We start from the raw sequence: 23,891 nt of genomic DNA, 5'->3' as shown, positions 1-23,891 counted from the left end.
TTTTGCTCTTAAAAAACAGAGCAGAATTTCTTCTCATGCATGACAATCCCACAAGCTTCCTCCGCCACAGCGCCACCACTACCTTTAGCCCACGGGAAACCAACAACCCCACCGCAAGCTTCATTTCTTCTGTTTTTTCATACCTAAAAAAAAAACACACAGTGGTGAGCATCCTATGAAAACCACACCAATGGATTCCCATACACCACATATTTCACGTACATGAAGCCAAAAAAATGCTCAGCTCAGATCTGCAAGTTGCTCTCTTTGGCTCTCCCTAAAATAAAGAAGTTGAAGGATGAATGCGTGAGAATCTGAGAGAAATTGAAGGTAGAGATAGAAACAAAAAGATGATATTTTGAGAGAAATTTCGCACGAACAAATATAGGAGGAGAGATTTGAGAATCTTTGAAGGTAGGGGGAGAAGTTTGAGAGAAGGAATTAAAAGGCTGGAGCAGTTTTCTGTTCGTGCTAAAGATTGGAGCAGTTTCCGTCTCTCTCTCTCTCTCATATGTTCTTCTCTGGTGGAAATCTGTTGTTGTGCATCCACATGATAATTGTATTGGAAAGCTACGTGTCACTTAATTATTAGTGGGCTGTTAATTGGGAGTGGATGGACGGATCGGTTTCGAGGTTTTCTCAATTTTGAAACGTCAACTACTTTTCAAGATGAGTTATGCTATGTACATACAATTATTTTTACATGTTCTTTGTAAATTTTAATGATGTAATTGGTTAAAACAATTATTTTATATTAAAAAAAAAAGTGAAGCAACTAATCATATTAATAGAATATATAAAGGAATATATAAAGATGACTGCACATAAAATTTTTGTTCCAAAATTCCAAGCGGGGCGCTGGCTTTTTTAAGTGCTTTTATTTAGCAATACAATAATATTGTAAATAAATCTGTATAATATAAATAATAAATAGATATATACATTTTTTTCCTTTTTATTATCTATATAATTTTTGAATTATCATTTTTCTATTCAATTCATCATTTTATTTTATTTTATTTTATTTTAATAACATATATTAACCATTCACACACTTCTCATTATATTGTTTTTATTATCACAATAAATTTACCCAATTTTTTAACTTTAAGATTAAAATAAGATTTAATTTATTAAGGTGCCTCATTTATATTAACTAATTCAATATATACGGAAAATACTTTTCATCTTATAATAATGGTTCTTTATTTCTCAATCCTTTGACTTTCTTACACTTAACTCTTCTAAGTTCTATCATTTTATTTTATTTTTTAGATAAAGAAAAAAACCATTCATCTTATTGTATGTATTGACTCATCATTGTTTATCCTTTTGGATTATTCACCTCTTAGTTATCTGAACATAAAAGACCGACGTCGGGTTGATGTGGCTTAAGGCTTCTTTTCTTTCTACGGTTTGGAGGTGATCAAGGATCTCCTATGGTTGTAGCCGCCGACCTTCTGCCTCCCACGATAGGGTTGGAGGTTGGAGAACCCACGGTCCAGGGGAAGACGTAAGGAACGTTGCAGCATACTGAACGTGTGCCTGGCGTTGGTGCAGCATTTGTGGACGTGGTGGCTGCAAAGACTCAGCTTTTGCCTGAGGTGCTTCTACCCCTTCGGGAACCTCGGCTTCAGGATGGAACAATGTTTCATGTTTTCGAAAGTGGAGATTCAGCAATCTGCGGAGCCTTTTCAGTTCTCGGTAGTTCTGAAATTCATTCGTTGACGGCCTTCACTAGATAATATTCAGGCGTTTATAAAAAATCGTTGGGGCTTGAAATCGATGCCAATGGTTGGGCAATTGTGGAATCCACAGGATGTGTTGGTCCGGATGGCACAAGAGGAAGATTTTATTAGTGTGATGGCGAGAAAAAATTTCGAGATACATGGAATCTCGTTTCGAATTTTTCATTGGACTACGGATTTTGTTGAAGACGAGGATTCCCCATGAGTTCTTGTTTGGATTACTTTACTGGGTTTGCCCCTAATTATTTTAAAAAATCGTTGTTACGGAGTATGGAGAATGGTATTTGTCGATTTCTAAAGAGGGATTACACTATGGCATGTGTAACTCGTCCAAAGGCCGCAAGAATTTGTGTTGAAGTCGATGTTTCATAACCCTTGCATTGATCATTTTGGTCGGGTCCCCCCGGCCTTTCGACAAGCCATTTTCAGGAGGTCTTTTTTGAATCCACCCTAGCGTATTGTACTCTTTGCAAAAGACAGGGCCATGTTGAAAGTCACTGCTACAAGAGTGAACATCCTGGGGAGGGGAAGAAGATTATTTCTAACAAATTGGTGCAGGAGGACGGGAAAAAGAAGACTAAAATAAACATGTGGAAGGTAGTGGGCAATCGGAATGGTGAAATGACCGGTAATGTATCGAAAAAGTGGTGGGTAAACCTTCAAAATCCAGAAGAGAAGTCATTCTAGAGTCCATCAGGGCGCAAAGGGAAGGGCTTTACGGAAGGGTCTCTGGTGTCTGGTATGTATCAACGGATGGAAAATTATTTGAGGAATGTGTGGAGTTGGACAATGCTTATTCATCAAAGGCGTTAGATTTAGAGGCAGGGGCAGTTAAGGCTACCGATGGTCCTTTAATTGGGGAGGTAGTAGAGGAGCAAGGTATATAGCAGGGGACGCCGCATAAGCACCAGGAAAACTGGTTTGAGATTACAGAGTTAGATTGTGAGGAGGAAGAACAAAAAACTCTACAAAATCTAGAGCCAAGAAGTAATTTGTGACTAGTGGATGAAGCTTTGGAGTTTGAGTTAAGGGGGGTGGGCGAAAAGGATTTTTTGGATGAGGAAGAGATGATTCACGTGGACATTAGATCCAAGGCTGGGTCTGAGGGCGAATTTGAGGAGGAATTGAATGAATTAGCTGCAAAATCTTTTGATTCCGATCCAGACATGCATGTTCCTTTGAAAAAAGTAAAAGTGATACGAAAGGAACGGTCGATTGTGGTCTTGGAATGTTGCACTCGCTCCAAAAAATTTCTTTAATTTTTTTTATGTAGATTCTTACACGGAATATTAGGAAAATTTTTTCGTCGAAGAGTAAATTTCGGCGTATTTTGAATAAAAGTCGCCCTTATGTGGTGGCCATTTTAGAATCTTTTTAAAATTCTAATAAGTGCAGTAGATGGGCATGTTGGATGAAGTTACCATTTTGTTTGAATAATGCTGAGGTAGGGGGAAAATTTGGATTTTTTAAGCTGCTGAGGTTGAGTTCAAATTGATTTCTTTGCGGATCAAGCTATTAGTGGTTGGTTTGTTCATGGGACTTGTCGGGTGCTTGCAACCTTTGCTTATGCTAGTTGTTTTCGAGTTAAAAGATTGGAATTATGAGAGTTTCTAAAGTCCCAAAATCTGTGTGGGCTTCCGTGGTTCATTTGGGGATTTCAATATTATTCGAGATGATAGTAAAAATGTGGGTGGTCTTTTGTAGGTCCCTCAGGCAAAGAGGGAGTTTAATGATTGTATCCAAGAGTGTGCGCTTGTGGACCTGCATTGTGAAGGTAATCGTTTGTCGTGGTGTAATGGTAGGCGAGGGGGTAGAAGAATTTGGGCTCGATTGGATTGAATTCTGGTGAATTTGCCCTTTTTGAATTATTTTGGCGATGTTACAGTCTCGTATTTACCCAGGACTACTTCGAATCATGCGCCATTGTTGGTGCAGCTCAACAAAGAAAGGGTGGCTATTTTGCGGTCTTTTAAGTTTCTTCGTATGTGGGGCTCACATGAGAGCTTCCTTCCGTTAGTACGGGCGGTGTGGACTGAAAGAGTAGAAGGGTGTGCCATGGTCTGCATTAGTACTAGATTGAAAAGGCTGAAGCATGCTTTATGGATATGGAACATGGAGGTCTTCAGTCGGGTGGAGGTGGAGTTAAAAAAAGTAGAGGACGGCATATCAGAATTGGAAGTACTGCTGTCTAATTCCTATTCGACTCATATTGAGAATGACTAGTTGAATTATAAACATGATCATTTGCAGTGGGTTCATAGAGAGGAAATGATGGCCTGCCAAAAGTCACACATTAAGTGGTTGGCGAAAGGGGATGCTAACACAGGATTCTTTCATGTTTCCATGTTGCTCAAGAAGCAGAGTAAAAGAATTGTCAAAATGTGGCTTGATGATGGACGAACGTTGGAAATAGGGGAGATGGTGCATGAAGAGGCAATTGAATTCTTTCAGAATTTACTTTCGGGGTCACCGATTGAGAGCAGCGTAGATGAGTTGGAGCTAATTCAGCCGGTAGTAACCATGGAGGACAACAAGGCTCTATGTGCTGCACTGACATTGGATAAGAGGTCACTTTGGTCTATCCCGGCTGATAGTAGTCTGGGTCCAGACGATTTCTCGGCATGTTTTTTCATGTTGGCTTGGGACATTGTGAAATAGGATTTGTTGGAGATGGCTGAGGATTTCTTTACAGGACATCCCCTTTCTACCTTATTTGGGGCTACTAATTTAGTCCTAATTCTGAATGTTGATGAGCCTTTGGGATTTGGTCAGTTTCGCCTGATAAGCCTTTGCTCAGTTGTCTATAAAAATATGTCAAAGATTATGGTCTTTCAACTTGTGCCGATTCTAGATAAAATAATCTCTCCTGAGCAAGCAGCATTCATTTTAGGTAGAAGCATTTTTGAAAATATTTCATTGGCTCAAGAATTGATTCAAGGTATTAATAGGAAGGTAAGAGGGCAATGTATTGTTAAAGATTGATATGGCCAAAGCTTACAATAGAGAGAATTAGAATTTTCTTCTAGAGATTATTCAACGGTTGGGATTCTCTGAAAAATGGCAAAATATTGTTTTTAATGTTGTCTCCTCCCCTTTTTACTCGATGATGCTAAATAGATGTTCCAAAGGTATTTTCAAGCCATCGCGATGACTACGCCAAGGTGATCCACTCTCTCTTTATTTATTTATTTTATCAAAGGAGATCCTCTCTCATATGCTTCATAAAGAATTTAGTCAGGGTTGGATTAAGCATTTTCATCCTGGTGGAGGCACTTTGATTTCTCATTTATTATATGTTGATGATATTTTGATTTTTGGTAATGGGGTCAAGTCTTCTATTCGGAATCTTATGGGAGTTTTGCAGAGGTATGAAGTGATGTCTGGTCAATTGATTAATCTGTGCAAGTCGTCAATGTATTTTTCATCCTCTATTGTGGCTGGCTGAAAAAATGAGCTGATGAATATTTCAGGATTTGAGAAAGGTAGTTGTCCGTGTATGTATTTGGGTGTTTCGTTAATTGTGGGATGAATGACTATCCTAGTTTTTGATTCACAGTTGATAAAAATTCAAAAGAAGTTGGTGGGATGGAAGAGTAAACTTCTTTCATTTGGAGGTAAAATTGTTCTTTTCAAACATGTCTTGAATAGTATGCCTATACACATGCTTTCGGTCTTGAATTTACCAAAATGTGTAATCTCGGGGATAAAGAGGATTTTCTCAAATTTTTTATGGGGTTCCTCGGAGGAACACAAAAAAAGAAAAAGAAAATGAATCTCTTGGAGTAAAATTTGTATGCCGGTGGATGAGGGAGGACTGGGTATTCAGGATTTGCATGAGGTTCAAGTTTCCTTGCTGATGAAATTTGCGTGGAAGTTAATCAACGATAAGTTGATGTGGTTGCAGTTTTTCACTTCTAAGTATGTTGGAAATTCTCATTTCTACTCAGTTATGCACCTTAACAAATGGTATTGTTTCTGGAAAGGGAGAATGGAGCTCATGCTACAGGTGTTAAATAACTCACGGTGGATCATTCGGGAAGATCATGTGAATTTCTGGATGGATAACTGGATAAGTGAGAGGCCGGTTATTACTTACCTATCTGTTATTGGAAATTTGAACTTGCAAGTGGCGAACGTCCTCACGCGTACAGGATTGATTATTGATGCTTTGAGGGAAAGAGTTCCAGAAAATGTTGTTCAGCTGATTTACGATGTGAGCCTAAAGTTACGTCCGGGGTTGGATAGGTGCGTTTGGAAGCCGACAATTGATGGAGATTTCACTACCAAGTCTGCTTGGAACTTGACTCGACGGCATGGAAATATATGTCCCTGGAAAAAATGGCTATGGAAGACTTGGTTGCCAAAGAAATGGTCTTTTTTTGTTTGGCGAACTAAGAGGAAGGCCATCCCGATAGATAACATTATTCAACAGTTAGGCATTTCTATTGTCTCTAAGTGTGAGTGTTGTGTTCAACCTCAAATGGAGACTTTGAATCATATTTTATGTGGGGGTGGAGGAGCTCAAAAAATCTGGAATTTTTTTGCAGATGCATGCCGAATGAGATTTCCACGAATTTGCAATTAGGAGGGGATGGTGAGTTTCTGGTGGCAACATGCTTCCATGTCCATGCAGGTGGGCTGGCTTCAGGGGGTGCTTCCAATTGCTATTTCATGGGCATTATAGAGAGCTCGATGTGCAGCAAAAATAAAAGGTATGGTTTTTAATCTTGATGGTATTATTCGATCTATTAAAATTCTTATTAGAGATTTGTCGAGCAAGATAAAAGAATTTCGGTCCATCAAAACGCATGAGAGGTCGATCCTGGAGACTTTAGCTTGTCCAATTATTCCGGTTGCTTCTAAGAATCTAAAACTTATTGCTTGGCATCCACCGGTGAGAGGAAGGGTAAAATTGAATGTTGATGGTGGATCTTGTGGTAACCAAGGTGACTCAGGTGGAGGTGGTGTGATTCAAAATTCTCAAGGTGGAGTAGTGGCGGGTTTGCTCATTCATATGGGCATGCTACTAACACCATCGCAAAATGTAGAGCACTACTCGATAGGCTTCGGCTTTGTAAGCAATTGAGCCTGAGAGACATTTTGGTAGAGTCGGATTCCAAGGTCATAGTTGGATGGTTGGCTTCGAGAGTATGTAAATATTGGTTTCTTTGAATTTTTTTGGAGGAAATTTTAGCTATATATTTTTTTGGGGAGTTAAATGTTCGTTTCCGCCACATATTCAAAGAAGCTAATATGATAGCTGATTTTTTAGCTAAACAAGAGACACAAGGGATTGATTTATAGTTTGAAGATGATACGTCCATTCAAGGTCCTATCCTGGGAATTATTGACAAACTTGGCATACGTTATATTAGACGGATGTTTTTGGCTTTGGGGGATCTCTTGTTGGGTTTCTTGGATTTTTTTTTTTTAACCTTTGGGATGCATGTATTCAGGGGATTTATTTATGGTATTCCTCCGTCATAAGTGAGGATTTTTATTAATAAAAATGAGAAGGGATCACTTTTGTGCATATAAAGTGACCCCGGCTCTTTTTTAAAAAACAAACCTCTTAGCTATTCTACTTTAATTATTCTTATGCATTTCACCGGTCGATGACTAATTTTAAAGATTCGATTCTAAAAGACAATGGCAAATTAATATGAGACATAATTTTTATCATTTAGGCCTCGTCTGTCTTTACAACTCTTCTCAACTCAATTTATCTAATCTCATCTTATTTAATCATTATAACTTTTTCAAATCTCCACATAAAATAAAATAAACAATTCAATTTTTCAAATTTCAAAATAAAAATAATATTAAAAATATATATTCTAATAATATTTTATTCAACTTTTAATTTTAATCTCAACTTATCTCATTTTATCTCATCTATAAAAACACACGAGGCCGTCAAAAACTTTCTAGTCCATTTCCATTAATGCGATAGCTTTTGGATCCCTTTTATGGAAAACACCGTTTCCCACAAAAAAAAAAAAAAAAAAATCTCTATACTACTAGGAATGGATGAGGATGTTTTACTTGTATTCACCTCCATCCAATTTGTTCATTCATGCAAATAATTCATGACACTAACCATTTTCCAATAGTAAGCTGCATATGTACCAACTGAATTTTGCAGCATTAGTTGCATTAGCGCGCTATATTCCATCTCTAAAATCCAAGAACCAATCCTCAGCTATGTTCATATAATTGTTGCAGAGTATATGTCTCGCATGCATCATACTTACAAGCCATCTAAAAACTATATTTACAAATTGGTGTGAAGAGCAAGACAGCCTCCACACCGTTGACATGACAAGATTTGATTTATAAGAAAGTGTAATCCTTTACACCACTACCTTGCACGCAGAAGTACTTCTATAAGATAGATGTTTGACGAGGTTACAAAACGTGGACGTGATAATTTGACCTTGGGAGATTAAAAATTGCAGTTGAAGATGGGGGAACCCCGGCCGAGAAAGTGGGGCAGGCAGAATGTACAATGCCTACCACCTTCCCTTGTTCACATCTATATCTATTCTAACAGTTCAAATTTAAATTAAGGACAACAGAACAGTACAGCCTTCACGACTCTTTTCAGGGATGTTTGTCTGAATCATCCGTGTAGGATTAAGCTGCAGGTTCTTGTTATCAACTTCATGTCTCACATCCTCTTAAAAAATTTACCACCTTTCTTTCCCATGCCGATGCCCGCAAGACTCGATGGAAGAAGAGACTTCGTATCTGGCCTCCATTTAAACTCTTTAAAAACAGAAAACAAGGTTGAGAGTGAAGGGGAGATTTCACTATCCTTTATATTCTTACAGGAGACAACTCTAAGACTTTGTAGCTCCTTCCAGGAAAGAATTACAGAGGCCAGACCATCGGTAGTTAGCAATGAGCATCCTTCTAAAGATAGCAACTCTACCCTCCTGCTAGAAAAGCAAGATCCATCAATCTTCCTATCAAAGAAAATTTCCATGCACATATTCAAATCCTAAATATGGTATCCTTGAAGTCATCAGAATAAATTTTGGGCTGTCGAGCAGCTATACCATAATCATTCTCTACATAACTAAAACATATTAAAAGAAACATTATTCGATAGATGAAATATAAACATAATTATTTCTATTTCCAGTTGAGCCCATAGCCGTAAGTTGGTAGCATTAACCCACCTATCATCATTGCCTAGTGTGATCAGCATGGTATGCAATATGCATAAAAGTAAAACACATGGATCCCATTAGGCAACATTTCAACCTGATCCATGTATATCAACCACGCACAAAGATTAAGCATTAATACACAAATGAATGCTAAGAATTTCAGTTTGATTCATGTATACCAAGTTATCAACCATACACAAGTAGAAAATGCGATGAATTCATTTGCCAGAGTAAAAGAACGATTACCTGCAAGTACTAGCCAAGCTGAACATGTCATTATCCAAGCCCCAACAGTCTTGAAAAACCATCTCCCTGACAGCCCCACACACCATAAAAAGAGCTCGCAGGCTTTTCTTATCCCGTAACTGGCACTTCTGTAAATGTAACCGTTCGAGAGCCGGGCAACAAACCAAGTAATCGTCTGGCCCCGGACTCGGATCAATCCCTTTACACGATTGAAACCTCAAAGTCTTCAAATTCTCACAGTACGAAAGCCCCGCCAACCATCCACTATCCATCCTATGATCACAAATAGTCAATTCTTCCAACATTTGGCAAGACTGCCCGATCGCCTTAATTCCATCAAAACTCCCCTCACACCCATGAAGCTCGAGCTTCACCAACCTCTTACACCCTTGTGCCATTATCGTTAACCCAATATCCGAAACCACGGAACTATAAAACCCATCCACTTTCCCGACCAACCTCAACACTTGCAAATTCGTGCACGCCGCGATACCGCGCAACACATCGTCATTACACTTATGCAACTCCAACTCTTGGAGTGTCGAGCACTCCTCAGCTACATTCAACAGCCCCAATTCACTTGTGCCAATCACCGAAAGCTTGCGCAAATTGGGACAACTACTCGCCAATAGTTTTAGCCCCCTATCAATAAGCTTTGCAGGCAACAAACAGTCTTCACATAACTTCCATTTCTTTGAAAACCAGGATTCGACTTGCACCGAAACAGCTCTGTGGCTCAGCAAAATCCCGGAATTTTGGGGTGTAACCAAACACCCAGGAACCAAATCCACACGAGTGAGATTCGGGAACCGAAACACCAACCGACCCGACTCGAGAAACTGCCAATCTAAGAGCTTCACGGAGCGGAAAAGTCGACCTTGGAGGTTAAGCCAGCGCTTGCAAACGAGGGAGTTGGAGTTACGCTGGGAATCAGGGAGTTTGGAGAGGATTTTAAGGAGAAGGGGGTCGGGTAGGGAGAGAGTAGGGTCGGAATTGGGCAAAGTGGGGGTTAGGGTCTTGGGGATTTTGGGTGACTTTATGGCTGGGGAAGAAAGGGACTGGAGCTGCATGGTCAAGACCACATGCTTGAGAGGCTTCTTGGCGTTCTTGACCCAGAGTTTCGACCAGCTTGGGAACCTCTTCTTCACAGTTGGCGGGCTAGGGACTTCAGGTATTTCCGCCGAGAACGGCATCGTTCCTTTCAGATTTTGAACTCTGTTTCTCCGTCTTTCAGATTTTGAAATCTACATCCCCCAACTCTCTCTCTTAAAACCTTCTCACAGCAACAATTATCTTACACACTCTCTTTCTTGCTAGACTTGCTTCTGTTCTCTGCTTCCGAATCTCTCTCTCTTTATCTCTCGTGTTTCCTTTTACAGACGAAGATTTCTCACTCTTGATTTTCTCCTCTCTCTCGAGAAATTCGTTTCTTCTAAGTTCTAACAAAGGATTTTCCGCAGTTCGAAGTTCTCTCTCTCTCTCTCTCTCTCGCTCTCTCTCTGTTGCGAAGACGTTTAACGGAATGCTATGGGATTTGAATTCTTCTCTCCCAATCATTCTCACTTTCTTTCTTTTCGTTTTTGTGTTTTTTTCGTTTTTATTATCTCTGAATTTGAATTTGGAGGTTATTCGTTTGCACGGCACGGTGTCGGTGTTTTCAAAAGACGGGCGGATTTGCATTATGCATTTTAACGAGGAGAAATGCTTTATTTATCAACACATTTTATAAAAGTTTATAAACTGATATTGTATTATATAATAAGTTAGATAATGTTTTTTTTTTATTTTAAATTATATTTTTGTAAATTAATAAATATTACGCCACTCCTTAAACTTTATTTTATAAGACTTTTTTGTTTTTCATGTATTACATGAGTGAAACAAGATTATTTAAGCTATTTAGTAGACTAAATAGTGTTATATATACATATAATTTTAGGCACAATATTATATATATTGAGTATCTACTCAATTTTATCAATTTTTTTAAATTCAAATCACAAATTTTAAAATTTTTACTATTTCAATAGTTGTCACGTCGTCATCATCATGTATAATTACGTGAATAAAATTATAAATATAGATAACACTTTCCAATAAAAATGACTAGTAAATGCATGAAAAGTTTGTATTTCTATCATCCTCCGGTTCATAATGTTAAAGACCAACACAAATCAACGTATTAGGTAAGAATTCTTTTCATGAAAAATGATAGACATATTATATTTTTTACAACTTTTACTATAATTATGTTTTAAATGAGAGATATTTTTATAAAATAATTTATAAAAATAATATTATTTTATATAAATACCTTTATCTTAAAATATCACATGCACATTACCAAATTCACATATTACCGATTTCAAGACCCTCCAAGAATAAAGTCCTATGTGTTTCATTGAGATTTTCTCCCATTTCTCTTTTATTATTGATATTACCGTTAAAAAAAAAGATAAAAATAAAAACCCACCCACCCATTGATATTGGTCGTGTGGGCTATCCGTAATGCACGCGTGCAACATTTTCTTTAATATGTCGTTCACCGGGGTCCCATCAAAATGACCGTTAGAGAGCCGTTACATGATTCAAATTTAAATTCCCTTACTCTGGGGGGGGGGGGGGGGGGGGGGGGGGGGGGGGGGGGGGGGTACCGAGAGCACCATTGCTGATGCAATGAATGATAAACAATTGAGAATTAACTTCAGTTATATCGCTCTCTATTGATGTGATATAGAATGATAAAAAATATATATTTAAAATAAAATCACATCTAAAAATATAAAAAGAGAATTATTAAAATCTTAAAATCTTCTATTTGTATTTTTATTTTTTAAAGAGTAATGCTAGATACAAGTTCTAAATAGACAAGTCTCATACAAATTTTTTATAAAACAATGGGTCTCACTAATAAATAATAATTTTTTTAGACTTTTAAAGTGGAATCTATTTTTTTACAAAAACTTATATGAGATTTGTCTATTTGGAATTTGTACAAATCATTTCTCTTTTTTTAATAAACCACGTGATAGTACATGGTAATACTACATCAATGAAATAAAAGGAACGGTATAACCAGAACAACATAATAGCATTTCTCTAAACAATTCACACAATAAAAAAAAAAAAAATCTAAAGTTATAAAAGATATAAATATATTATTTACTATTCTTTTTTATTATTCTCTCATCATTTCCTAAGTGTTATTAAAGGATTAAGTAAATGAGAAGTATTTTTTAATTATTAAATTAAATTTATCTAAAATTTATATGCTAGAATTTCACCACCAAGAAACTTTTGTAAAATGATGAACATGCATGCATGCAGCTCACTAGCTTACAATCTACAATGCGCTCTAAAATCGTTGGATCTTAAAGACAAAAGAAAAAAGCTTGGTGTTGGAATTTGTTGTGAAGGAAGGGGCATCTTTCTTGGTATTCCAATGGCCATCACACTTCTTAATTGGCCTTCATTGGAAACTTCAAATTTATTTGGTTTTTTAATAATGCTAGTTAGCCCATCATACAAAAAATAAACTTGAACTAGTGGTAACTTTGAGATGGCAAAATGATGAGACTGAGTAGTAGTGCCCTTTGTTTTTTTTAAATTGTATGAATCACTTTTTGTGTTAAATTGTTGCAACACTTCGGTAAACCGTGTTGTATGAAGTAGTAATGGTAAAAAAATAATCACTTAAAATGTATCACATAATCGGTTACTATTATTAGATAAAATCATTATTATGTACGGTTTATAGTCATCCATAATTTAATCAAGAGTAATGTTATATATAATTTTAAGGTGTACAAACCATGCATGCTCCCTTAGTCTCATTCGAGAGTCTAATCTCTTTGTACTGCTAACTCCCATTGATTTAGGCTCCTTCCCTTCCATTGCATGGTTGAGTTAGTAGGTACTATGAATAACAATGTAAGGGATTTCCCCCACTTTCACGAGCCCACTGGGCTTCGGCCCTATACCGAGCCCATAAGGTAAGTCGTCTATAAGGAAAAATAAATAATGATAACTGATAGGACAGATAGGCCTGACATTACTCTGCCACGCTCCGCTCATGGGAACTTATACATGACAGAACGGGAAAGATGGAGAACCCTTGATCATTTGACATGGGACATCGACAGACCACCAATGGAATAGTGAGTAACACTGCATTAATGACACTACTATCCGAGCTATACGCCGCATTAATGACGCCGTTATAAAGGCACACCGCATTAAAAAACTCTAACAAAAAAAAAATAGTATAAAAGACATAGACTCTACAGGGGTAGATGCAATCTATCCTCCAGACTTTCAGTATAAATAATAATTTTCAGGTATGAGAAACTCTCTCTAATCCCTAAACTCTCTCACTTATTTACAAACTTTCAATAGACTTTAGTGACTTCGGCATCGAAGACTCTCCGGTCTCAAGGACGCCCTCTCCTAACTACTATCTTCTCTACTTTCGTAGGCCCAATTTAGAAGATATGAGTTGCTAAAATCTGGCTTAAAGGTATACAAAACACGACCTTAACAAATAAAATAATTTTTTAATATAGATTCTAAATTTATCTATTTTTTCTAATAAAATATATAAAATTTAGGTACTTTAAAATTATAAATATCATCTATATTTAATTAATGTCCTAATTGCAAGTAAACTTCAGTTCCCATAATACTTTATTCTGTTTCGTTTCAACCTTTAAGACTTCGATGATATGAAGTCCGGGTGGGTAACTGATCTGAAAGTCTTACAAAGTGGGAGGTTGGGACGTCTCTTTGTGCATCAAAAGTCAAAAAATTTCTCCCCTTTTTAGGTAGTGCGATAAGGCTTTCCTTTCAGCCTGCATGCTTCTTCTGCTTTACCTTTCATAAAGTTGCCCAGACAATCTAAAGTTGACGAAGATCATTCATTCAATCGCGATTGACGTAAATCTCCTCCTAAGTATTTTTGTAAAAAATTATTTAAAGTGAGATCTATTGTTAAAAAAATAATATTTTTAATATATATTTTAAATTTATTTATTTTTAAATAAAGTATACAAAATTTACACATCCTAATAATAAAAATATCCATTTCCTGCAAATATCAATTTTTATTTATTATTGACACATTAAATATGTTGCTTTATTTTTCAAATTAGAATAATAAGAATAAATTTTATTATAAATGATGTGTTTGCATGCCCAATTTATAACTATCACCATTCATATTTCAAAAAGTAATGGTATAAGTACCATCATTCTAACAATTCTTTATATAACTATGTTTTAAAATGAAAATATTTTTATAAAATAATGTTACTTTTATAAGTTATTTTATCAAAATATCTCTTATTTAAAATATAATTATATAAGGAGTTGTAAAAAAAATTACATGTATATCATTTTCCTATTTCCAAATGAGTAATGCTGCATGTACTTATATTTTTATTTAATTTTAAATTTTATGATTTTCAACGTATTAATAACTAACACATGAATAAGTAAATTTTTTATAAATTCTTCTTAAATACATTTAACAATTTTTCTTTTCAAATATCAAATCAGATTACAACTGAAGATATCTTAGTTTGAGTAGTCAAGATGAATGCTTATAGCACATAAGTTCATGTCAGCACACAAGTTAGTAGTAAGTTTATGAATATATTATACTACTTCACTATTAGTAAGTTTATGATATTTTAGTCTTGTTTGTTTTTATAATTCATTTCAATTCATCTTATATAATTAGTACAATTTTTTTAAATTTTCATACAAAATAAACCTCGTAATTCATTTTTTCAAATTTTAAAATAAGAATAATATTAAAAAAATATATTCTAACAATATTTTATTTAATTTTTAATTTTAATCTCAACTCATATGGTCCGTAAAAACAATAAAACTAAATTACTTCTCTATTAGGAATATATATATATATATATATATATATATTTCCGTACTCTTAATCCTGGATTGTCATGGGCCACTCCATTGACATTATCATGAAAGAGATATCCATGTTTTATTTATTTATTTTTAATTTTTAATTTTTTATCAAATTTGGGACAAAAGCGTTATGATGGTTGAGTATATATTACATTATCTTTTCTTTAATTGTAAGTACATGATGTCTTGCAATGCTAACAAATTTTTATTTTTATTTATTTTTTGATGGTCTATTTTTGTGACAATATAGCAAGTACAAAGATGAAATTTTAAGTTTCAATTGATGATTTCTGTAAAAAAAAAAAATATTATTTAAATTATTATCCGAACTTAAGAGATTTAAATACCGAAAAAGAGATAGATGTATAAAATAGACTCGTATAAATATTTCGAACAAAACTAAATAATTAATAAATATTAAAATATTCACTTTACGTATTTATCTCCGCTATGTTTGTTTAGATGTTCAAGTTGGAATCTTTGATCTGAAAATTTCAATGTAATGTTCCCTTGTTTTTGCTTTTGTTGTGGTGTTTTTATGGGTGCAAATGAGGGCCTTTTACCTAAAGCAAAGGGGAAGACCGGGGCAGTATTAGGGGACAAGCAAGAGTAGGACACAGAACACCGAAGTTGGCTGCCTTTTCTAACACAAATGGACAAAGCTAGCTCAATATTTTTTAATCTACCGTTTCAGCAATTATATATGAACAAAATATCATACAAAGATCATTTTCAGCCTTACAATTGGATCACTTCAAAACCATACAACAAAAACCTTTGTAAGAGAGAGAGAGAGAGAGAGGGCTCAAACCATGTTCTTTCTTGCTATATCTTTGAGTTATCTAATTTAATTAGACTTATTCTGCTTATAAGTTTCTGTATAAAGTATATTCTATTTGTCGTTGACATGACAAGACTTAATTTATAAGAAATTTAAATTTTAAATTTATTTTATAAATTAAGTATTGTCGTGTCAATGATATGGACGGTGTAGTTTATACACCAGCTTATAAATATAATTTTTTTTTTATTTAATTACCTTAAATTAATATTTACCCATAATTTTTATCCAATAAACCCACTTCATCTCGAGGATAATGTGCAATTTTAGGGTCAATGAAAATTGTTGCAAGTATAAATGAATTTTATAAGAATAAATTTATAAATTAATATGATTTAATATGATATATTATATTATAAAAATTATTTTTATTATAAAATAAATAATATAAAACTAATTTATTTCATACGTTTACTTTTTATGAGTTTTCTTTTTTTTTTTCGCAGAAAAGGACGTGACAGATTGGCATTCTATGATATAATCCCTATGAAAAGAAAAAAGAAACTTATCAACCTTTCAGACGAACATACAGGAGAGTTACCATCATCCAAAGTGATGATGGTATAGGAGAGTTACTGACTATGTTATGTAGACTACTTTTCTTTATGGAAGACAAACTTTATTTATTTATTTACTTAATATGAAAATCTGTTACGTCAATTAATAATAACATGAAAAGTTATTTATAGTTTTTTAAATATTTATAATAAGTTGTTTTTTAAATAATATTTAAAAAAGCATCAAATATGAAAAATTATAAAAACAATTACATGATAATTTATTTATTTTTGTAATTATAATTAAATACTAATTAAGGAGAAATGTTTAGTATAATTTTAAGATATATAAGTTTTTAATGAATAGAGCAATTTGCGAAAAAAAACTAGATTTTCTTTACATGGATGTCATATGTATCTCATCTATTTATGTTTTAAAACTTCACAAAATTTACACAGTTTAAAATAAGAATAATGATATATATAAGTGTACAAATTTTATTTAATCTATTTATGAAAAAGTAAACATCACTTTAAAAAAATATAAAAAAAATCTATTTTGTAATTAATTTCACTTTTTTTTTATAAAAAAAATTATACAAAAATTATATATTTAAAATTTATCGCTAGCATTAATCCGACGACAAACAAAGTAAAAATTATTTTCCTTTGTCTAATCCACGACAACCCTTGAACTCGAGTTTTTGTTTTTTTTTTTTTTTGTTTAAAGGAAAATCCGATACCACGCGTCTCCAAAGCAGGTGGAGGGCCATCCCCGGCAGCCTCTCATGGCAAAACTTGACGCAACAAAGGTGTCGTCGTCAGCTGCAGATCAGCGGTACTATGGTGGGCACACGCGCGTGGCTGCAACACTGACTAAGAAAATCCAATCATCCAGGGTCAGCCACTTTCGGAACCTGTTACGTCGTTGCGTCAGGAAAGCCAGGTGCCAACATTTTCTGAAGTACTTTCCCAATACAACTATGTTGTGCCCAAAAAGCATGGAAGTGGAGAGAATCTAGAAAAGTGTGGGAAAAGGAAATTAATAATACTATAAGAAAAAAAAAAAAAAAACCCATGTCTTTCATATCCTGAAAACCCAGAAAAAGAAATGTAATATTTAAATGTAAAAGAAATGATTGCACCAAAGCCATTAGGTGAAGCAAAGCACGTAGAATAATGGCAGACCGCAAGTTGACAAATTTAGAAGTCATTCTGCTTTTTCTTCTTGTTCTTCTTGTTGTAGAGGAGGCGCCGGGAGGTGTTGTGGCTTTTATGTAGAGAAGACCTCCTATCTGGGTTGTGGGATCTCTATGTTTCCTTATCAGATTTTGGCTCAGCAGATCTGAATTCCTGCATATTCTATTGTCTGGGGATGATCTAAGCTTCTTCAATGTCTTCGATATCTGTACAGAGAGACCCAGATTGTATTTTGGCTTAGTAGTTACCTTTTTTTTGTACGTTTGTGAGCTTTCTGGGTTATTCTGCTTTGTGGGTACCTTTTGTTTTGTACCGTGGCTATGAAGAATCAAGGAGCTGGTTCTTTGTGTGGGGCTTGTCCAGAATTTGGAGAATTATGAGCAATCTTTGAGAAGGGGTAGAAGTGGATATGGGTACAAGTTATTGTTCTTATTTTCAATTTTTACGTTTGGATATTTGATTATGATAATTTGTTACTGCTGGGTTTGAAAATTCTCGACTCTGGAATTTGTTGTATTTTAATTCTGTGGATGACCCCTCCCCCTCTTTGGTTCTAAGTTATCAATTTTTTTTTTCCTTTTGGGGTTAAACAGTCGACATTGATATGAGTAATCGATGTTTGTCCACTTTTTCTTCCCTCTCTGCAGGCTATCCATTTTCCACATTACCCATATTACTCAGACTTGCTGTTATTGACAACTCTAATGGGGTCTATACTATTTTCTGACTGGGAATTACACTTTTTCCACGGAATTTGATTTGAAGGATTTGGATGATTCAGATTGTGTTTTCTGATAGCATTTGAATTGGAGCATTTCAGGATTTTTATGAATCAAGTTATCAGTCAAGCAAAGGTAAAAAATAGCAATTTGTTGTTAGGGATTTCTCCATGAACTGAGCGCTTTCTGCTGGTGCTAGTTTTCTCAAGTTCCTTTTTTGGACACCAGGTTCTTCTTAGCGGGTGCATTTTGTTCTCTCTAAATGCAATGCAATGTTGTTAAATGTAAAACGATAGTTCAGAACAACATTAAACTTGGGATAATTGATGTTTTTCTATTTGTGGGAGAGAGACAGTTGTAGGACCTTTGATTGAAGTTGTACAATTACGTTAATTGAAGAGTTACTGTATTCGGATGAATAAATTCCAGCATTTTGTTTCAAGTGCGTGCCCAAACTTTGGGTCGGTGCCAATATTGTATAAGGCATTCTTATTAATTGTATTGGAATACTGTCTATTTGGTTCCATTGCTTGTAGTTGAATTGGTACTAAATTATTTTCTTCTGCTTGTAAATTGATCAGTGCTGTTTATTTAGTTGATTGCAGAATTGGGAACTGAAGTGCAGTCTAAGATGTATCTGCAAGGATATTATCCCTTGAGGGGTCTAAACAACAATGCTGGCAAAGGGGCCTGGCTTCTACATCAGGAACAGAAAACAATGAGAAGTGGACGGTGCCAGGACATATTCTTGACCAGACCGGACATGGATGGATTTGAGGAATATGAGAAGGAATTACTGAGACAAACTATATTGAAGCAGGAAACCATATTCAGGAATCAGGTATGCTGCCTTTATCAAACCTTTTTATTTTATGGTATGAAGCTTGACTTCGATGCTTTTTCAGTAATTTGATGCTCTGTCATCCAGCTCCATGAACTCCATCGTCTTTACAAACTACAAAGGGACTTGATGAAGAATATCAGAGGCAATGAACCACACAAACATCTGATATCAGCTTGGAAGTCGCAATCATCAAATGTTTTTCCATCAGAAGATGACAAAAAGAGGTGGCAAATGCCCACCTTATCCTTGATGGATTCTAGTTATGGTATACCGTCCACGTCAGATGTGGATAGCATCCAAACTCATTTTAATTCTGTGAAAGGGATGATCATGCAATCCAATTGTGGTCATACCCAAAGTGCAGCAAGGTGGAAGGACTGTGAATCTCTGGAACCAAAATCCAGCCAACTTCAGAGAAGATTTTTTGACCTTGAAATTCCAACTGATGAATTCATCAACAAAGATGTGGAACAGCAAGGATTTTCTGAAGTCTCAGGCGTGCATAGTTATCCTCCTAGCAGGACTGGTGATATTGCTTTTAAGAGGGATGAAAAGTTATCTATTTGCCTTGGGAATAATGCTGATGCTTTGGGTTCGACTTTGCATTTGAGGAAAACTTCTCCAATGGATCCAAATGAAACCATCCAGGTGAAGGAAGCATCTGCTTCGGCCATTATTGGCAATAATTACCGCCCCAAAGATGAGATGCAGAGGCAGAATTTATCTGCAACTGCATATTCAAGCTTCAAATTGTCGGGAAAGGAATTTTCACAAAATATGCATAATGAAAGGGATGGAGCAGTTAGCAATCTGCGTTTTGAGAATGAAACTCGGCAACAAGATTGGTTATCTTATCCTTTTGAAGCTGGTAAAGGCTTATTATATACTAATGTTATTTGGAATTTGCTATGTTGTTTTAAACTAGAACAAATATATGCATATATTTGACTTTTGAAGTATATTTCACCTTATTTAGAAGCTTCTTAATTCTTTTTCGAATTAGTGAATACTTCTTATAATACCCGGTTTTTTTCTTTTCAACTGATAACAAAAGGAACTAACAGGTTCTCCACGTCAATAACCAAACAGACAAAAACAAAAAAACAACCCACTTATATTGGATAGAACAACAGAAGAAAGGGGACTCTTGAGTTTTTAATTATTTTTGCTGAATGAAAGGGAACTCTGAATAATAAGGCAAAGAGACACTCAGAAAACTGAGATACACAAAACTCTACTGAAAAATGATCATTATTTTTCCAAGAGAGAGCAAAGGGTTTTTTGCCCATATTCATTTGTATTTTAGGAAGGTGCTTCAAAATTAATATATCTGGTTAGAAGATAAATCTTCACAACTTGCATGCTTATGTCTTTACGATAGTAATAATGTGGAAAAGTTAATTTCAAATTGTCATGCTCTTTTAAGTCTCCAGCCGTGGGGAAAGTCATTAAATATATAAAAGGGAACTTTAATTTGAATGGTTTATCTTATTGAGCAAGTTGATTTAATGACAGCTAAATGTTCTTTGACAGGAAATTATGTTCAAATGTGTGTCATGTTCATTGTCAATTTGATTGAAAATATTGGATGCATGGGTTTTTCCTTAACTAAAGGAGCACGTCATGTTCCAGGATTATTGAATTTGGACTAATGGTCTATATGTCTCCCATTTCAGGTAAAACTAGAAGGAACAGAAGTTCTTTCTGTGGAGTTTTTCGGCCTGGAGATTTTCCTAAGGTTTGTGAATCATCACAAGTTGAAAGTCCGAAAGCTCATGACCCTGCACTGTGTTTTCTTTCTGATCAGCATAAGATGCAGCAACATATAAAGAGGACAATTTTTGGTGTAGAAATTGCTGACATAAATAATGATACATCTGTTGTGGCTTCGCATCCACTTGGTCTGGGGACGCCACTAGTTCCTAAATCTGATGTGTCCAACTCTGAGTCATTTCCTATTTCAGCTGGGACAAAACCTCCAGGTAGCTTGAGGCAATTCTTAGTATCAACTCATGGAAATACCTCTCCTCAGTCGAGTCCTAAGGTATTTGGGGAGTTGCTGAAAGATAATTATTCAAGATCAATTCCAGATTCAAGAGCTGAAGTATCCCAACAAAGTGATGTCCACCTTGGTTCCCAGTCTGAGTCCAAGGAATCACAGGGCCACCTCCCATCAGTTCGCCTTGGCTTTTTGAATGATATTAGTGACCGTCATTTTAGTTTTGAACAATTTCAGCAACATGAACCTCAAGAATACCCTAGGGGTTCGGGCTGTGTCATGGATGTGAACTCTGCAAAAGAAATTAAGATGGATGCAGTCTCTCTAAATAATCCATTCAATTGTCAAAAAAGTCACGTGTCAGTTGATTGGCCAAGGAACAGGGAGAATTTACAGGGAGCGTGCTCTTGGCTAAGACCAATACCAAATTCTAACGGCAAATATTCGAGAGAAGGGGGAGGCTCTGATCAGACAAATTTGAGTTCTTGGCAAAACCATTCTCTGCAGGTTGTCAACATAACTCAAATGCGAGAGGGTCCGTCTCAGAGTTTTGTTCAGGACTCCTTGCCAGCAACTCGTGCTGATGATGGTGAGCATGGGAAAATTGAAATAGGTGACTACTCAAGGGATACAAGGATTCTTGGGTTTCCCATTATGGACAAGCCTCATGTACCGAAGGACCTTCCTTATCATAAGGCCTCCTCACAACATGGTTCTGTTGCTTCTGGCATTGATCATGGAAACCCTGTAAAAGCTGGATTAGTTACAACTGATCTGGCTCATGATCCCATGTCACCCAGATCTGAAGTGCTATGTAAAGTTGAAGATCGAATTGTACCAGAGGGATGGGTAAACCAGAATGCTGCTTTAAGACATAAGATTGACTTGAATATTTGTGTAACTGATGAAGACGTTCCATCTACACCCTCTTCTCCAATTGCAACTACGATAGATTTGGAGGCACGCATTGGCATCGAGACAGAAATAGGTGCTGCGCCTGTCGAAGGATCTTCAGAAAGCATAACTAGAGAACCTTTTGACTCATTACATGATGAATCCAGGGTGCCTCGTGAGGTCATGGTGGCAGCAGACACTTTAGTTGCCATCTCGTCATCTCATGTGTGTAGTCTTCCAGGCCACGCTGCGGAGAATCTTCAAGAACATGCCACTTGTCCCCAGTCAGAAGCTTCACTCGCCAATTCCCTTTATAGGCTTGCAGATATAATCTCTTCATATAAGGGTGATATTGAAAATGAGGTTGTAGAAGTTTCAATGTTGAAGGACAGATCCTTTCAAGAGGAGCTTATTCCTGATGGGGTAGATTACTTCGAGTTAATGACATTAAATTTGACAGAAAGCAAGGTAGATGACTACTGTTATAAGCCTCAGATTTTGGAAAACCCAAAAGATGAAAATACATTGCCAAGAAGGCCTAGGAGAGGTCAAACAAGGAGAGGGAGGCAGCGAAAAGACTTCCAAAGAGATATACTTCCTAGTCTTACATCTCTTTCGAGGAATGAGATGACCGAGGATCTTCAGACAATTGAAGGGTTGATTAAGGCAACTGGTGGCACTTGGCAGTCATGTTTAGCACACAGAAATCCCAGTAAGAGTAGTGGTGGAAGGGGAAGGAGGCGTTTAGGAGTTCCACATCCCTCTTCTATTGAAACTTCAGCATGCCTGCCCCAGGTTCAGCAACCTAGTTGTACAGAGCTGGGATTTGAGGAAAGAAGCCTGGCGGGATGGGGAAAGAGGACAAGGCGTCCGCCACGGCAGAGATGTCTGATTAATAGTCCTCCTCTTCCTCCAAAATAAGTAGAGAGAGAGAGCCCAGGTGATTTTTCTGAAGATAGATCGGGGCAACTGTAGTAGGAGCTTTTTCTGCCCGCTTTTCTAAACCATGGGGATTTTGTATCTTACATGTCTTCTCAGTTCTAACTTTCCATAATGTGAGTGGACTTGCATGATTCCCTTATGAATGATTTGCATGGACTGATACTGCTAAACGGAATTCGATTTAGCTGAGCTTTGTATCATAGATGAAAGTATTGTGAAAGATTGTGGTTGTCTCCCCAAACTCAGTTTTTAGAACGGATCTTATATATGATTTTTCTTTTTCAGGAGGAATGTTATTTTTATCTAGATTTTGTTATCTTGACACCAATTGATGACATGTTAAAATGATTTTATTTAACTTCATGAAACTTCTTAAACGCATTGCATAAGTTGATGTGACTGAGAATGACAGACAAGATGAAAAGTAGTAACGTTTCTTTCCCTTATGAAACATAGCCCGTCCCCCGTTTTTATGCCTCCAATTTTCCACAGACGATGTACTTTGATGTTATTTTTGCACTTTAAAAAAAAAGGTTTACATGCTTCAGGGACCATGGATGCCATATGTACTCAAATTCTCACAAGTCATGCGTCCTCTCACACCTGTTTTTTTGCCACCGCCACCCCCCGCTCCCCGGGCCAACATCAACACCACTATATTCTATATTTTTGCTTTCTTGGAGCCCCTGATCCCCGAACAGCATCTTTTACTATTGACATGTTGGTGGGATATGATAATAATGTTCAAATCCCATTGGTTTTTATATCTCAAGAGGATTAATCAATATTATAATTGGAGTCTCTTTAAACTAATGAATTGCATCAAAATAATCAACTGCTAATAAATCAAAC

General features: G+C 36.0%; 2 protein-coding genes and 1 long non-coding RNA gene across 12 annotated transcripts; 1 reads left to right on the top strand and 2 right to left on the bottom strand.

Moving 5' to 3' along the window:
* Positions 1–488: 488 nt before the first annotated feature.
* Positions 489–10,786, bottom strand: LOC121252359. Its single transcript, XR_005938199.1, has 3 exons — positions 10,428–10,786; positions 5,884–5,886; positions 489–506 (listed from the first exon to the last, which is right to left on the bottom strand). It is a non-coding gene; the product is annotated as an uncharacterized LOC121252359 (long non-coding RNA).
* On the bottom strand, positions 8,115–10,432 carry LOC121252215 (F-box protein At5g07670-like). 2 transcript variants are annotated; one of them, XM_041151746.1, is made up of 3 exons: positions 9,170–10,432; positions 8,345–8,689; positions 8,115–8,307 (listed from the first exon to the last, which is right to left on the bottom strand). In XM_041151746.1, exons 1-2 carry the CDS (start codon positions 10,360–10,362, stop codon positions 8,419–8,421), a joined length of 1,464 nt encoding a protein of 487 aa, XP_041007680.1. In that variant the 5' UTR covers positions 10,363–10,432; the 3' UTR covers positions 8,115–8,307; positions 8,345–8,418. The 2 variants fall into 2 exon arrangements, with proteins under 2 accessions (XP_041007680.1, XP_041007681.1); XM_041151747.1 differs by having other exon boundaries at positions 8,345–8,686.
* A 6,388-nt stretch (positions 10,787–17,174) lies between the features above and the next one.
* LOC121252159 lies at positions 17,175–23,323 on the top strand. 9 transcript variants are annotated; one of them, XM_041151658.1, is made up of 4 exons: positions 17,175–17,387; positions 18,966–19,201; positions 19,289–20,072; positions 20,881–23,323. In XM_041151658.1, exons 2-4 carry the CDS (start codon positions 18,992–18,994, stop codon positions 23,016–23,018), a joined length of 3,132 nt encoding a protein of 1,043 aa, XP_041007592.1. In that variant the 5' UTR covers positions 17,175–17,387; positions 18,966–18,991; the 3' UTR covers positions 23,019–23,323. The 9 variants fall into 9 exon arrangements, with proteins under 9 accessions (XP_041007592.1, XP_041007590.1, XP_041007583.1 ...); XM_041151656.1 differs by having other exon boundaries at positions 18,956–19,201; XM_041151649.1 differs by lacking the exon at positions 17,175–17,387 and adding an exon at positions 17,507–18,054.
* Positions 23,324–23,891: the final 568 nt, after the last annotated feature.

This window comes from Juglans microcarpa x Juglans regia, chromosome 2S (assembly GCF_004785595.1).
Source record: "Juglans microcarpa x Juglans regia isolate MS1-56 chromosome 2S, Jm3101_v1.0, whole genome shotgun sequence".
NCBI classification, from domain to species: Eukaryota; Viridiplantae; Streptophyta; class Magnoliopsida; order Fagales; family Juglandaceae; genus Juglans; species Juglans microcarpa x Juglans regia.
Note: the sequence above shows the minus strand (reverse complement) of the source record. Positions and strands in the feature narration are given on the sequence as shown.